The sequence below is a fragment of the Staurois parvus genome, unplaced genomic scaffold (assembly GCF_062004578.1).
Source record: "Staurois parvus isolate SC_StPar_1 unplaced genomic scaffold, SC_StPar_1.0 ptg000351l, whole genome shotgun sequence".
NCBI lineage: Eukaryota > Metazoa > Chordata > Amphibia > Anura > Ranidae > Staurois > Staurois parvus.
Genome location: NW_028318147.1, coordinates 4,258 through 19,261, shown reverse-complemented (window position 1 = coordinate 19,261; position 15,004 = coordinate 4,258). Strand labels below are relative to the sequence as shown.

Sequence of the window (15,004 nt, the reverse complement as noted above, 5' to 3'; positions counted from 1 at the left end):
GGATCCATTTCACATACAAGTCTATCATAATGTGCACTATGACATTACCCTGCGGGGGGACCAGTTTATATATTTTTTAAACATATATATATATATATATCTCCATGTGACAGCTCCATTTTCATATTAGCACCTGCGCTCTGTACACCATTGGTCTTTGCATTGTGCTTGCTAAAGGAAACCCATGAGAGATATATGTCAATTGCTATTGTTGACCTGAAAATGCTAATTGCCTGGCTATCATGCTTATCTAGTGGTTTCAAGACTGTGAGTTAGGCTATGTTTACACTAGCTTTGTCAGCAGGCGTCAAACAGGCCTTTGGGAAGCGTTTTTAACACTTCTCAAACGCCTATGAAACTTCTGCACATGGCAGCACACAGTGCTGTTCACACTGAAGTGTTAGCGTTGCGGCAAAACTGACACCTCATGTCCAATCAGGAGGAGTTGAAGGCTCCCATTCAAGTCTATGGTGCAGCTCCTCAAACACCTGGCAGGCGTTTGCGGAGTGTTAATACCATTTAACTTCATTATAGGCGTTTGTGGTGCGGTTTTAATGTTTGGCAAACGCCTATCAAATGCCTCATAACCGCACACAGGACATTTGGGGAGCATTTAAAAAGCTTCCCAAACACCTGTCTAACGCCTGTCAAATGCTATAGGGGTGTTTGGCAAGAGTTAGAAATAAAGTCAAGTGTGAACGAGTCCTAACTGCCGCAAAACAAATACGCAGATCAATAGTTCTTCATTTCCCTGGCTGCTTGCTTGTTCCAAATTAATGACACACAGGAGGACATTTATCAAAATTGGAGCAGCCAGTATTTGGAGGAGGTGTGCATAGTAACCAATCAGCTTCTATCTAGAAGCTGATTGGTTGCCATGCGCAACTGCTTCAGATTCTGGCTTTTCTATTTTTCATAAAATTTTCCCTAACAGAGTATTGGAGCCATAAATGGACACACTGGTACCTTCATAGCTTGGGATTTTTATACCCTCCCTGGCCACTTTATTAGGCACACCTGTTAAATTGCTTAGTAACACAACTTGCTAATCAGCCCTGGTTTACATATATGCGGCCGTGCTTTGTGCGGGCACGAGAGCCCATTTATTTGAATGGACTCCCGTGCCCCAGGACACGTAGGGAACAAGTCCCTGTACTTCTTCTGAAAATGCAGCCCGCGCGGGAATCTCTGTTCCCAGTACGGTTGCGGTTTCCAGTGTGGGCAGCGTGCCATTAGAACTAATGGCACCTGCCTGTGGGTCCGCATTTCTCTGTGCGGGTGGTGCGGCTGCACGGATTTTTGTGCGGATCCGCAGCTGCACATATGTGAACCTAGCCTTAAGCATCTAGACGTGGTGAATATGACTTGCTGAAGTTCAAACTGAGCATCAGAATGGAGAAGAAAGGGGATTTAAGTGACTCTGAATGTGGAATGGTTGTTGGTGCCAGATGAGCTGGTCTGAGTATACTGCTGATCTACTGGGATCTGGATCAGAATGGACAGACTGGCTGCTGCAACATTCAGATGGTAGGGTCAGAATTTGGCGTAAACATGAAAGCATGGATCCATCCTGCGTTGCATCAACGATTCATGCTGGTGGTGTAATGGTGTGGGGGAGATTTTCTTGGCACTAGCAAGGTGTACCCAATGAAGTGGCCAGTGAGTGTATGATGGGCACTAAAACACAATATTATGAACTTTATAAATGCTCAGTTATTACATACCAAATGTAGCTTTCCTGTCCGATATCCAGTGCAAGGCCCACTCTGCTTTCTTCCTAACACAGGGCATTGTTTCAATGGCATTAAATAAGAAATCTCTAAAAGAAAAAATGTACATGAACCTTTTTGCCGTTTTTGCATTTTTTGCACATGTAAACAATGTATCTGTATGTAAACAATACAGATCTCTCTCCTGTCAGCTCCTGCACACTGCTTTGTATAGCTCTGCATAGCAGAGCCATACAAAGCAGTATGCTTACAGTGAAACACACACACAGCACACATAGTAAAACAGCACATAGTTAACCCTTTGATCACCCCCCATGTTAACCCCTTCCTGCCCAGTGCCATTAGCACTGATCACTGTATTGGTATCACTGGGGATATCAGTGACACCAAGTCAGCTCCCCCCAGTGTCAGAATGCCCGCAGCAGTCCCGCTATAAGTCGCTGATCGCTGCCATTATTAGTAAAAAAAAATGAATTCCAGTATATATACCGCCATTTGTAAATGCTATAACCATTACAAATTAAATTTACATATATTGGGATATTTTTTTTAGCAAAGACATGTAGCAGAATACATTTTGGTCAAAATTTATGACGAAATTTGATTTTTTAAATTTTTTTACTGGACATGTTTAATAGCAAAAAGTCAAACATATTGGGGTTTTTTTTTTGCAAAATTGTCCGTCTTTTTTTGTTTATAGTGAAAAAAAAACAAACAAACAAAAAAAAAAATGCAGAGGCAATCAAATACCACCAAAAGAAAGCTGTATTTGTGGGAAAAATAGATCGGAAATTTCATTTGGGTGCAGCGCTGCATGACCGCACAATTGTCAGTTAAAATAACGCAGTGCTGTATCGCAAAAAATGGCATGGTCGGGGGGGGGGTAAATCATCTGGAGGGCAAGTGGTTAAAAGGGGGTGGTAACAGGTGGTAATATTACTCTTCAGTTTTAATACAATATCTCTTATTTTGCCATTATCCCCGGCTCACATCGATGTGACTTGAAAGATCAAAGTCGCATGACAAGTCACACTTTATTTGCCGCTATGGAACCGTTCAAATTGGTGCGACTCAAGTTGCAGTGACTTCGAAAGAGGTTCCTGCGCTATTATTGTGCGATTTCATGTGCAGCTTGCATTGATGTTTGTGTACGTGAAGTCGCACAGATGTCAGCAATCTGCACATGAAGTCACACTGATCGGCGGCTTTGAAATCACGCTGGAGTAGCGCAACTTCAAAGCTGCACTGGTGTGAACTGGGCGTAAAGCAAGGACAGGTGTCTCACATCATGCGAAGATTCTGGGAAAGATACAGCAAAACAGATATTAAATTGTCCATTCCTTCAGCCAGCCAATGAAATCATCCATACCTCCTGTGGGGATCTCTGATGTAGGTTTCAATAAGCAGACTGTACATCTCTGAATGGACATTCTCAATTAGAATCTGGAAGCCGTAAAAGCAGCGAGCTTCTGGGATCTGTACCTCCTGGCTGAATCTCTCCACCTGAAGGGGAATAATACGATATCATGTTAGCTGTGATCTTATCAATAGACAAGATTAGGAGTCATAAGCTGTGCCAGACTTCAGGACATACAATGCAGACACAAACATATAAAACACATACCAGATTCTCATTCACTATGCCATCGCTGGCTGCAAAGAATGCCAGTACATGGGAAATAAAATACTTCTCATCTGCCTTCAGCTTCTCCCAGTGCACCAAGTCTTTGGATAAATCCACCTATTACACAGAAAACAATTCCAGTTATTTGGAACCTATTTTAATATCTGCATCACAGCTGCACCAGTTATTCTCCGACAATGATTGAGGTTTACATGTTTACAGAAATGGACGTCTAACTGTCTGTGGCTTCCAGGGCCGGTAACACCAGTTGGTCTGCCTTGTGCAGGTGCGCAGCTCACAAAATAAAACCACAGAGGAAATAATTTGTTGGGTTTTAAACTGTTAAATTTGGAAAACTAAAAACAAAAATTGTAAAGAGGTGGGCTATTTTTCTCAGAGACATGCAATAACAAAATACACTTACCTGCCTGTACGCCACCCCCTGTAGAAGGTACACTGAGCTGCACAGGCCTGTGTGCTGGGATGACTGCACTCCTGCGCATGCGCAGGAGCGATATCATTTCGAGCCAGCCAATCAAGATGGCCAAAGACTGGCACCTGGAAAAAGCGCTGAGGGATCTTGCAGCATTGAACAGTTGGAACGAAGATATTTTTGCCTTTAGTTCCGCTTCAATATAAAGCTGCATTTTTCACACACAATCAACCCAGTGTACCAAAGAAATGAGGAGCACCCTTAGTTCGTGCAGATACCTTTATTGAGATACTGAGCGCTTAGGTAGCCCCTTTGACTCTAGGGGAAATTTACTAAAACTGGAGCACACAGTAACTGGCACAGCAATCAATGCGCTTCTAACTTCAGCTTTTTCAGTTAAGCTTTGACAGTAAATCCCAGAAACTGATGGGTTCTATGTAGAGCTGCACCAGATTCTGTATGCTCCAGTGTTAGTAAATCCCCCCTTATGCTTTGTGGGGTGACAGCTGAGAGGCAAGGCTCTGAACTAGACATGCCCATGTATCCTGTAAATCCAACATGGAAGCTGAATGGCCAACCAAAGAAGTACATGTGTCAGGCTGACAACGTTGCTGCTACTTGGGAAGCAGTAGGATAGTGCTGTCAGCTCAGAGCAGAAGTGCAGTTATTGGCAGGATCTCCAGGTCAGTACACTTTGCAAAAGGGTCACAAAAAGTGATTTGTAGGGGTGCACTAAAATGAAAATTCTGGTGCCGAGACCAAAAATTCAGGATGCGCTTGACCAAACACCGAAATGGACAGTTTTTTAAATTATATATATATAAAATATATTAAAAAAAAAAAAAAGCAGCTTCAAAACACACCTAAGCCACATTTTTGCAAACATGTGTAGGTGCATCAAACACTTGGGAGTTTATTTTGTTGGACAAAATATTAATTCATTCTGGTCATTGAAAGGAAAAAAACCAAAAACGCTCAAGCGCTAAATGCACCTAGAGCTCAGGCACATTTAGACGTGTTTAGACAGATTTTGCTGCCAAAACTCTCCTCTCGAACACACAAGTGATGGATTTTTTTCTGCCTCTAAACTTCTGTAAATGCCTCTGTGTGCATGAACAAAGTTTGGAGGGGAGTTTGAAGACAGAAAAAAAAAAAAAAAAACCTCAAAACACCTGAACTAAAGTGTGCATGAGGCCTTAAAAGTGAAGTTGTGACCAGACCATAGAAAGTCAAGTATTTACCAAGCAGTATATAAAGTTTTAAAACAAGTGCTTACTGACCACTGTAGCTGCAGGCACTGTCGAGAAAATAATCCTGACAGCTCATAGCAGAGGCACTGAAGCCAGGTTCCTGCAAAAGTTGCTGGTAAAGAGACTAGAAAAAGTCTACAGAGCCTCTGTTATGAACTTTAACTTTGAAGATGAATTGCTCCTCAGTGTCTGCAGCTGTAAAGGTCAATGAGTACTTGTATTAAATTCTGTTTCCTGCTGGTCTAATTTAAACTTTTAAGAATGTAAAAAAATAAAAAAATAAATTTCGTCTTAATAAAAGGTAATTTCCAGGTTACATAAGAATTCCCATATGTTCCTCACCCCTCCATGATGATCGCATTACCTAGTGGACCAAAATCCATTGGCAGCTGTTGTAATGTGCTCCCATAAGTGTATATGTGATTAGAGAAGCTGAGATAATGGTAGAGAGTACCAGGGGTGCAGTTTCTACCTAGCTCTTGGTCCCAATAAAGCCAGAGATATGTGGAAGGGCCAATTCACTGCTAGTACATGTAGGGTTCAGAAGCTAAAGGGAATGCCATATAAAAGATTGAAATCCCCATTAAACAGAGCTGATAGAATGACCCATGACCACTTACCTCCTCTGCAGTCCAGAATGAGGCTTGTGCCTTCTTATACATCTTCCAGATATCAGGATACTGGATTGGAAAAATGACAAAACGCCGGGGATTTTTCCTAAGAAGAGGCTCATCCTCAAGGCTGTTTCCATTACTTTCGCTGTAACCATTAATCCCATTCTGCCGAACACATAAAATATAGAACGATCATCCAATGTGTTACCAAAATGACAGTACTGTACCTGGATGCACACTAGGTGACTAAACACAGATATAACATTTTCATTTATCCCCATTATGTGTTCATTAAAAATGATTACATTTATTTTTATATATAACTGTCAAAAGTACCTAAATAGGTTTCAGAATTAGCCTCCTGCAATTCCGCTTTACAGCACTTACAGGAAGGGAGAGCAGAGGGATGACTATCAGTCTACTGCTATTCTTTCATTGGCCAATCATAGGTTGTGGCAGGAAGATAGGCAAGCTGTATTGCCTAACTGCAGTGGAGAAAAGTATGATTACCAGCGCTAGTTAGTAGGACAGACGTGTCTAGTTCATAATAGTGGCAGAGGAGAATTATAAATAATTTGGCAGATAAGACATTTTACATATATTTCAACCATATAATTAGCTGTATTTCAGATTTAACAAGTAAAGAATGGGGAGGCAAAAATAGTATGAGAGACTAGTCACACTTTGCATTGCCACGACACATGGTACACACCTGCTCTATGTACTGTGTGTTACAGTGCCATTCATTGTCAATGGCAACCCAACACACTGTACAGTACAACACACTGCCTCACAACATACAATATATACCATGCATCGGAGTACACGGGGTTTTGAAAAAAAGGGTCATAAGAATTTTAACGTAGCAGGGAAGAGGAGCTATGGACTGTGCCAATAACAGGCATTATGGGGGTGCAGGGAAGAGGAGCTATGGACTGTGCCAATAACAGGCATTATGGGGGTGCAGGGAAGAGGAGCTATGGACTGTGCCAACAGGCATTATGGGGGTGCAGGGAAGAGGAGCTATGGACTGTGCAAAAAACAGGCATTATGGGGGTGCAGGGAAGAGGAGCTATGGACTGTGCCAATAACAGGCATTATGGGGGTGCAGGGAAGAGGAGATATGGACTGTACCAATAACAGGCATTATGGGGGGGGGGCAGGGAGAGGGAGATGTGGATTTTACCAATAACAGGCAGAATTGGGGGGGGGGGGGGAGGCAGGGAAAAGGAGATATGAACTGTACCAATGACAGGCAGTATGGGGAGAGGGCAGAGAGAAGGCGATATGGACTGTACCAATAACAGGCAGAGAGAAAGGGAGATGAGGACTGTACCAATAAAAGACAGAAGGCGATGAAGACTGTACCAAAAACAGGCAGGGGGGAAGAATGTAGAAGAAGACTGTACCAAAAACAGGCGGGGGGGGAAAGAGGACTGTACCAAAAACAGGCGGGGGGGGGAGGGGGAAAGAGGACTGTACCAAAAACAGGCGGGGGGGGAGGGGGAAAGAGGACTGTACCAAAAACAGGTGGGGGGGGAGGGGGAAAGAGGACTGTACCAAAAACAGGTGGGGGGAGGGGGAAAGAGGACTGTACCAAAAACAGGCGGGGGGAGGGGGAAAGAGGACTGTACCAAAAACAGGCGGGGGGGGAGGGGGAAAGAGGACTGTACCAAAAACAGGCGGGGGGGGGGGGGAAAGAGGACTGTACCAAAAACAGGCGGGGGGGGAGGGGGAAAGAGGACTGTACCAAAAACAGGCGGGGGGTGGGGGAAAGAGGACTGTACCAAAAACAGGCGGGGGGGAGGGGGAAAGAGGACTGTACCAAAAAGAGGTGGGGGGGGGAAGAGGACTGTACCAAAAACAGGGGGGGGAGCAAAGGGGATGAGGACTGTACCAAAAACAGGAAGTGGGGGGGGGGGGGTTGAGGACTGCAGGCGGGGGGAAGAGGACTGTACCAAAAACAAGCGGGGGGAGGGGGAAAGAGGACTGTACCAAAAACAGGCAGGGGGGGAGGGGGAAAGAGGACTGTACCAAAAACGGGGAGGGGGAAAGAGGACTGTACCAAAAACAGGCAGTGTGATGGGGAAGGGGAATGAAGACTGTACCAAAAACAGACAGCGGGCAGGGGAAAAGAGGACTGTACCAAAAACAGGCGGGGGGAAGAAAGAGGACTGTACCAAAAACAGGCGGGGGGGAAGAAAGAGGACTGTACCAAAAAACGGTGGACGGGGGGGGGGGAAGAAAGAGGACTGTACCAAAAACAGGCGGGGGGGGAAGAAAGAGGACTGTACCAAAAACAGGCGGGGGGGAAAAGAGGACTGTACCAATGGCAGGCAGTATGGGCAGGGGGGGGTCAGAGAGAGTGAGATACAGACTGTACCAATAACAGGCAGTATGGGGGGAGCGCAGAGAGAGGGAAATGAGGACTGTACCAATAATAGGCAGTATGGGGGGGGTAAGGGAGAGGAGGACTGTACCAATGGCAGGCAGGCAGTGTGGGGTGGGAGAGGCAGGGAGATATGGACTGTACCTATAGCAGGAAGTATTGGGAGGGCAGAGAGATGAGGAATGTACCAATACCTGGTAGCATGGGGGGCAGGGAGATTATTATTATTATACAGTATTTATAAAGCGCCGATAGTTTGCTTAGCGCTGTACATTACAAAGGGGGACAGAACATGCGACAGCACAATAACAATACGATACACGAGGGGTTCGAGGACCCTACTCTTTTGAGCTTACAATCTAGGAGGGAGGGGATGGTGGCACAGGAGGAGATAGCTGTGGGGGATGGAGTGGTAGGAAGAGTGGAGGAGGTCAGCAATTAGCAGGGGGTGGGGTAGGCTTCCCTGAAGAGGTGGGCTTTCAGGGTACGCCTAAAGCAGAGGAGAGTAGGTGATAGTCTGATGGGTTGGGGTAGGGAGTTCCAGAGGATGGGTGACACCCTGGAAAAATCCTGAAGGCAGGCATGGGAGGAGGAGACCAGGGTACTAGAGAGAAGGAGGTCTTGTGAGGAGCGGAGAGTGCATGTTGGGTGGTACTTGGATATTAGGTCGGTGATATAATTTGGGGCAGTATGATGGACAGCTTTGTACGTCAGTGTTAGGATTTTGAATTTGATCCGTTTGCCAATCCCTCCACTGGCTTCCGATTGCCCGAGGGGGGTGGCGGAAACGGAGTGGTTGGTAAGATGAATGAGTCTGGCAGCCGACTGAAGCGGGGATAGCCTGTGGCGAGGCAGGCCAGTGAGGAGGGAGTTGCAGTAATCGAGTCGTGATATGATGAGGAAGTGGATGAGCTGTTTAGTGGTTTCTGGAGTTAGGAACGTGCGGATTTTGGAGATGTTGCGGAGGTGGAGTCTACACGAGCTTGTTAAAGATTGGACTTGGGGCTGGAAGGATAGGCTGGAGTCCAGAATGACACCAAGTACTCTGGCCTGCGGGGCGGGCCTGATAGTGGCATTGTTGGATGATGGAGAACTCAATGGGGGGTGGTGTCCAGGCTGGGCGGAAGACTAGGAGCTCGGTTTTGGAGAGGTTCAGTTTAAGGAAGTGGAGCGACATCCAGTCTGATATGTCGTTTAGTAGGTTTGTGATTCGGGCGGAGAGGCGAGGGGTTGAGATTTGTGTGTCATCGGCATAGAGGTGGTAGTTGAAGCCGTGAAAGTGTATGAGTTGGCCAAGGGAGGAGGTGTAGATGGAGAAGAGAAGGGGCCCGAGGACGGAGCCTTGAGGGACCCCAACAGAGAGGGGGAGTGAGGGGGAGGTGGTAGCGTTATAAGTAATGAGCTATGAGTATGAGCGTTGTGATAGGTAGGGTGAGAGCCAGGAGAGGAGTCTCTGAGGCCGACGGAGTGTAGTTTTTTTGAGGAGGAGGGGTTGGTCGACTGTGTCAAAGGCCGCGGAGAGGTCGAGGAGTAGGAGCACTGAGTAGTGGCCATTAGCTTTGTGGTTAGAAGGTCGTTGGAGAATTTGAGTAAGGAAGTTTCGGTGGAGTGTAGGGGACTGAAACCGGGACTGTAGGGGATCGAGGAGGTTGTTGAGGTGAGAGCTTAGGCGTGTGTAGACTAAGCGCTCGAGGAGTTTGGATGTGAATGTGAGCAGGGAGATGGGTCTGAGGTTGTTTGGGTCATTGGGGTCCAGGGAGGGCTTTTTAAGTATGGGGGTGATGTGTGCATGCTTCATAGGGGAGGGGAATGCGCCGGAAGATAGGGAGAGATTAAAGATGTGGGTGAGGGAGCGTAGGATGGAGGTCGTAGGAGTTGTGAGGGGATAGGGTCGAGCGGGCAGGTGGTGAGCCCTTGGTGACCTCCTCGATGGTAGTAAGGTCGAAGGTGTGGAGTGTTGAGGGGCCTTCAGTGTTAGGAATGTTGGGTGGGGTGGAGGTCAGAGCAGTGGTGGGGCCATGGGAGAGGGGACAGGGTTGGAGGGAGCGTGAGCTGCGATGAAGTCTCTGCGGATTGTGTTGAGGGGGAGGGGTGATAAGGGGGGTAGTTGTGTGAGAGGGGACGGGTTTGGAGGGAGTGTGAGCTGCGGCGATGTCCTTGTGAATTGTGTCAATCTTGTTTTTGAAGTGATGGGCAATCTCAAGGGCGGTGAGGTGCTGGTGGAGGTGGGGGCAGAGAGAGTAGAGAGTTGAAGGTGGAGAAGAGTCGGCGAGGATTGGAGGAGAGGGCCTTGATGAGGGTCAGAAGTAGGCTTGTTTGGCTGCGTGGAGGGAGGAGGTGTAGGTGTGGAAGGCAGATTTGTAGCGGGTGAAGGCTTGTTGGGATTTGGTTTTGCGCCATAGTCGCTCCAGGGCACGACTGTGTCGTTTGAGGGTTTTGGTGTGATCAGTCTGCCTGGGCTGGAGCGGTCGGGGTCCGATGTTGCGTGTGGTTAAAGGCGCTAGTGAGTCAAGGGCTGTTGACAGCGCGTTGTTATAGGCAGTCATAGCCAGGTCAGGGCAGGACAGGGGGAGGATGCTGTCGTGGAGTTGATCAGCTGCAGAGTGGAGGGGCGCAGGGTTCAGGTTGCGGAGGTTACGGCTGGTAGTACTGTGACATTTGGAGGGGTAGGCGTTGGAGGATGAGGAGATAGAGAAGGTAATCAGGTTGTGGTCAGAGAGAGGGAAGGGGGTGTTAGTGAGGTTGTGGGGAGCGCAGCTGTTGGAGAAGACAAGGTTCAGGATATTACCGTCGGAGTGGGTGGTGGATTGTATGCACTGTGCAAGTGCGAAGGAGGAGGTTAAGTGGAGGAGATGGGATGTGGTCGGGTTGTCGAGGTTGACAGGGATGTTGAAATCCCCAAGAATGATGGTGGGTAGCTCAGAGGAGAGGAAGAAGGGTAGCCAGGAGGAAAGGTCATCCAGGAAGCGGGATACGGGTCCAGGAGGCTGGTAGATTACGGCAATCTTCAGGGGGGTTGGGGAGAATAGTCGGAGGCAGTGGGCCTCGAAGGAAGAGAAGGATAGGGAGGGGGGGGGGTGGGAGGACTCGGAAGGTGCTCTGCAGTGACAGGAGCAGACCAACCCCACCACCTTTACAACCGTTAGGTCTGGGTGAGTGGGTCCAGGTGAGACCTCCATAGGAGAGTGCAGCAGGGGAGGTAGAGTCAGTGGCTTGTTGGATCCAGGTTTCTGTGATCGCTAGGAGGTTAAGGGAGCGGGAAAACAAAGATGTCGTGGATGGCGGTGAGCTTGTTGCACACCGATCGGGCGTTTAGGGGTACACACCAAAATGGGGGGGTGGTTTTAGGGAGAAGGGGGACAGATACTACATTGCGGGGGGTTGCTGCAGGACATGGAAGCGGGAGGGTGCTGTGTGGGTGACTGTACCAAAAACAGGCAGGGGGGATGAGGACCGTACCAAAAACAAGCGGGGGGGGGGGGATTAGGACCGTACCAAACACAGGCGGGGGGGGGGGATGGGGACCGTACCAAGAACAGGCGGGGGGGGGGGGGGAGATGAGGACCGTACCAAAAACAGGTGGGGGGGGGGGAAGATGAGGACCGTACCAAAAACAGGCGGGGGGGGGGGAAGATGAGGACCGTACAAAAAACAGGCGGGGGGGAAGATGAGGACCGTACCAAAAACAGGCGGGGGGGAAGATGAGGACCGTACCAAAAACAGGCGGGGGGGAAGATGAGGACCGTACCAAAAACAGGCGGGGGGAAGATGAGGACCGTACCAAAAACAGGCGGGGGGGAAGATGAGGACCGTACCAAAAACAGGCGGGGGGGAAGATGAGGACCGTACCAAAAACAGGCGGGGGGGGGATTAGGACCGTACCAAACACAGGCGGGGGGGGGGATTAGGACCGTACCAAAACAGGCGGGGGGGGAGATGAGGACCGTACCAAAAACAGGCGGGGGGGGGGAAGATGAGGACCGTACCAAAAACAGGCGGGGGGGGGGGAAGATGAGGACCGTACCAAAAACAGGCGGGGGGGGGAAGATGAGGACCGTACCAAAAACAGGCGGGGGGGAAGATGAGGACCGTACCAAAAACAGGCGGGGGGGAAGATGAGACCGTACCAAAAACAGGCGGGGGGGAAGATGAGGACCGTACCAAAAACAGGCGGGGGGGAAGATGAGGACCGTACCAAAAACAGGCGGGGGGGGGGAAGATGAGGACCGTACCAAAAACAGGCGGGGGGGGGGGGGAAGATGAGGACCGTACCAAAACAGGCGGGGGGGGGGAAGATGAGGACCGTACCAAAAACGGCGGGGGGGGGGGGGGAAGATGAGGACCGTACCAAAAACAGGCGGGGGGGGGGAAGATGAGGACCGTACCAAAAACAGGCGGGGGGGGGGAAGATGAGGACCGTACCAAAAACAGGCGGGGGGAAGATGAGGACCGTACCAAAAACAGGCGGGGGGAAGATGAGGACCGTACCAAAAACAGGCGGGGGGGAAGATGAGGACCGTACCAAAAACAGGCGGGGGGAAGATGAGGACCGTACCAAAAACAGGCGGGGGGGAAGATGAGGACCGTACCAAAAACAGGCGGGGGGAAGATGAGGACCGTACCACAAACAGGCGGGGGGGAAGATGAGGACCGTACCACAAACTGGCAGGGGGGGGGATGAAGACCATACCAAAAACTGGCAGGGGGGGAGATGAGGACCGTACCAAAACTGGCAGGGGGGGGGGAGAGATGCGGACCATGCCAAAAACAGGCAGGAGGGGGGAGATGCGGACCATACCAAAAACAGGCAGGGGGGGGATGCGGACCATACCAAAAACAGGCAGGGGGGAGATGAGGATCGTACCAAAAACAGGCAGGGGGGGGAGATGAGGATCGTACCAAAAACAGGCAGGGGGGGAGATGAGGATCGTACCAAAAACAGGCAGGGGGGGAGATGAGGATCGTACCAAAAACAGGTGGGGGGGTGAGGACCGTACCAAAAACAGGCGGGGGGGGAAGATGAGGACCGTTCCAAAAACAGGCGGGGGGGGGAAGATGAGGACCGTACCAAAAACAGGCGGGGGGGGAAGATGAGGACCGTACCAAAAACAGGCGGGGGGGGAAGATGAGGACCGTACCAAAAACAGGCGGGGGGAAGATGAGGACCGTACCAAAAACAGGCGGGGGGGAAGATGAGGACCGTACCAAAAACAGGCGGGGGGGAAGATGAGGACCGTACCAAAAACAGGCGGAGGGGAAGATGAGGACCGTACCAAAAACAGGCGGGGGGGAGGGGGGGGGGGAGATGAGGACATACCAAAAACTGGCAGGGGGGGGGGAGATGAAGACCATACCAAAAACTGGCAGGGGGGGGAGATGAGGACCATACCAAAAACTGGCAGGGGGGGGGAGATGAGGACCATACCAAAAACTGGCAGGGGGGGGGAGATGAGGACCATACCAAAAACTGGCAGGGGGGGAGATGAGGACCATACCAAAAACTGGCAGGGGGGGGGAGATGAGGACCGTACCAAAAACAGGCAGGGGGGAGAGATGCGGACCATGCCAAAAACAGGCAGGAGGGGGAGATGCGGACCATACCAAAAACAGGCAGGGGGGGGGATGCGGACCATACCAAAAACAGGCAGGGGGGGAGATGAGGATCGTATCAAAAACAGGCAGGGGGGGGTGAGGATCGTACCAAAAACAGGCGGGGGGGGGAGATGAGGATCGTACCAAAAACAGGTGGGGGGGATGAGGACCGTACCAAAAACAGGCAGGGGGGATGAGGACCGTACCAAAAACAGGCAGGGTGGGGGGATGAGGACCGTACCAAAAACAGGCAGGGTGGGGGGGATGAGGACCGTACCAAAAACAGGCAGGGTGGGGGGGATGAGGACCGTACCAAAAATAGGAAGTGGGGGAGTTGAGGACTGAACCAAAAACAGGCAGTGGGGGGGATGAGGACTGTACCAATAACAGGTAATATGTGGTGGGGGGGCAGGTAGATGAGGACTGTACCAATAACAGGCAATATGTGGTGGGGGGGGGCAGGTAGATGAGGACTGTACCAATTGGCAGTATGGGTGTTAGGAATCAGGAGGTCAGTATCCCATCTGAGGACCGTGTGTATAAGTATTGTTCTCTCTCTGCTCAGAGATGTGAATGGGACTCCTGTACGCTGGGCTAACCCCGGACCGCTGTCTATGTACGGGTGACACTATGAGACATAAGGTCATACTGCAGATACGGCTCACACCTCCCCCATCCCTCTCACATTACAGCGAGGATGTCCCATGTATCGTCACTTACCGTCTCCCCTGTGTCATCCCCCGGCATAAGTAGTCGTGAGTCCCCCATTGTAGCGCAGTCTCAGATCGGAGTGAATGGCGAAGCTGACAGAGACCCCTCCCCCTTGTTCCTGACACTGTCACCGGCTCCGCTATTGGATGCCACAGCACTGACTCCGCCCGGCCAGGGAAGGGGGAGGGGCATTAACACTACCAAACAAGCAGTGCCTGGGGAGGGCCCGGGTAGGCGGAGTTACATGACCAAACTCCAGGCCCCCTCCTCTGGGAGTGAGCGCTAGCTCCAGACTCGGTGATCGTCTTCTGGGAATGAGTCATGCGCGTTCACCTCTTGGTTTCCCCGAGCTGCTCAGAAGCCATGCGCGGTGGAGATTGGTCAGCACAGGTGGCAGTCATAGGAGTGTGGCCGGAAAGTACACCCGCCTCCTCAGCCAATCCGCGGAGTGTTGGCTCGATTGACGGGCCGGCCAAGAGAACGTCAACGAGGCCAATGTGGAGGCTGGGAGAGAGTCCCATGTGTTCGCTGTGAGGCCAGGACAGAAGTTTCTGGGAGTTCGGGCTGGAGCCCAGTGAGGCTGCTTGGGATGTGGGAAAGAGCTGACTGGTTGCCCATAGCAACTTAATGGAGGCCTTTTATTTTGAACTGTGTATTTGGA

At 50.1% G+C, this 15,004-nt stretch overlaps 1 protein-coding gene across 1 annotated transcript in view; it reads right to left on the bottom strand.

The window, feature by feature from the left end:
• RRM2B (ribonucleotide reductase regulatory TP53 inducible subunit M2B) overlaps positions 1–14,581 on the bottom strand; it is a 33,695-nt gene extending 19,114 nt beyond the window's left edge. Inside the window, exons 1-5 of the mRNA XM_089684634.1 lie at positions 14,353–14,581; positions 5,658–5,816; positions 3,355–3,471; positions 3,100–3,233; positions 1,725–1,819 (exon numbers count right to left, since the gene is read on the bottom strand). Of these exons, the coding sequence (XP_089540760.1) occupies positions 1,725–1,819; positions 3,100–3,233; positions 3,355–3,471; positions 5,658–5,816; positions 14,353–14,400 (553 nt within the window). The 5' untranslated portion in view covers positions 14,401–14,581. The remainder of the gene's footprint in view (positions 1–1,724; positions 1,820–3,099; positions 3,234–3,354; positions 3,472–5,657; positions 5,817–14,352) is intronic.
• Positions 14,582–15,004: the final 423 nt, after the last annotated feature.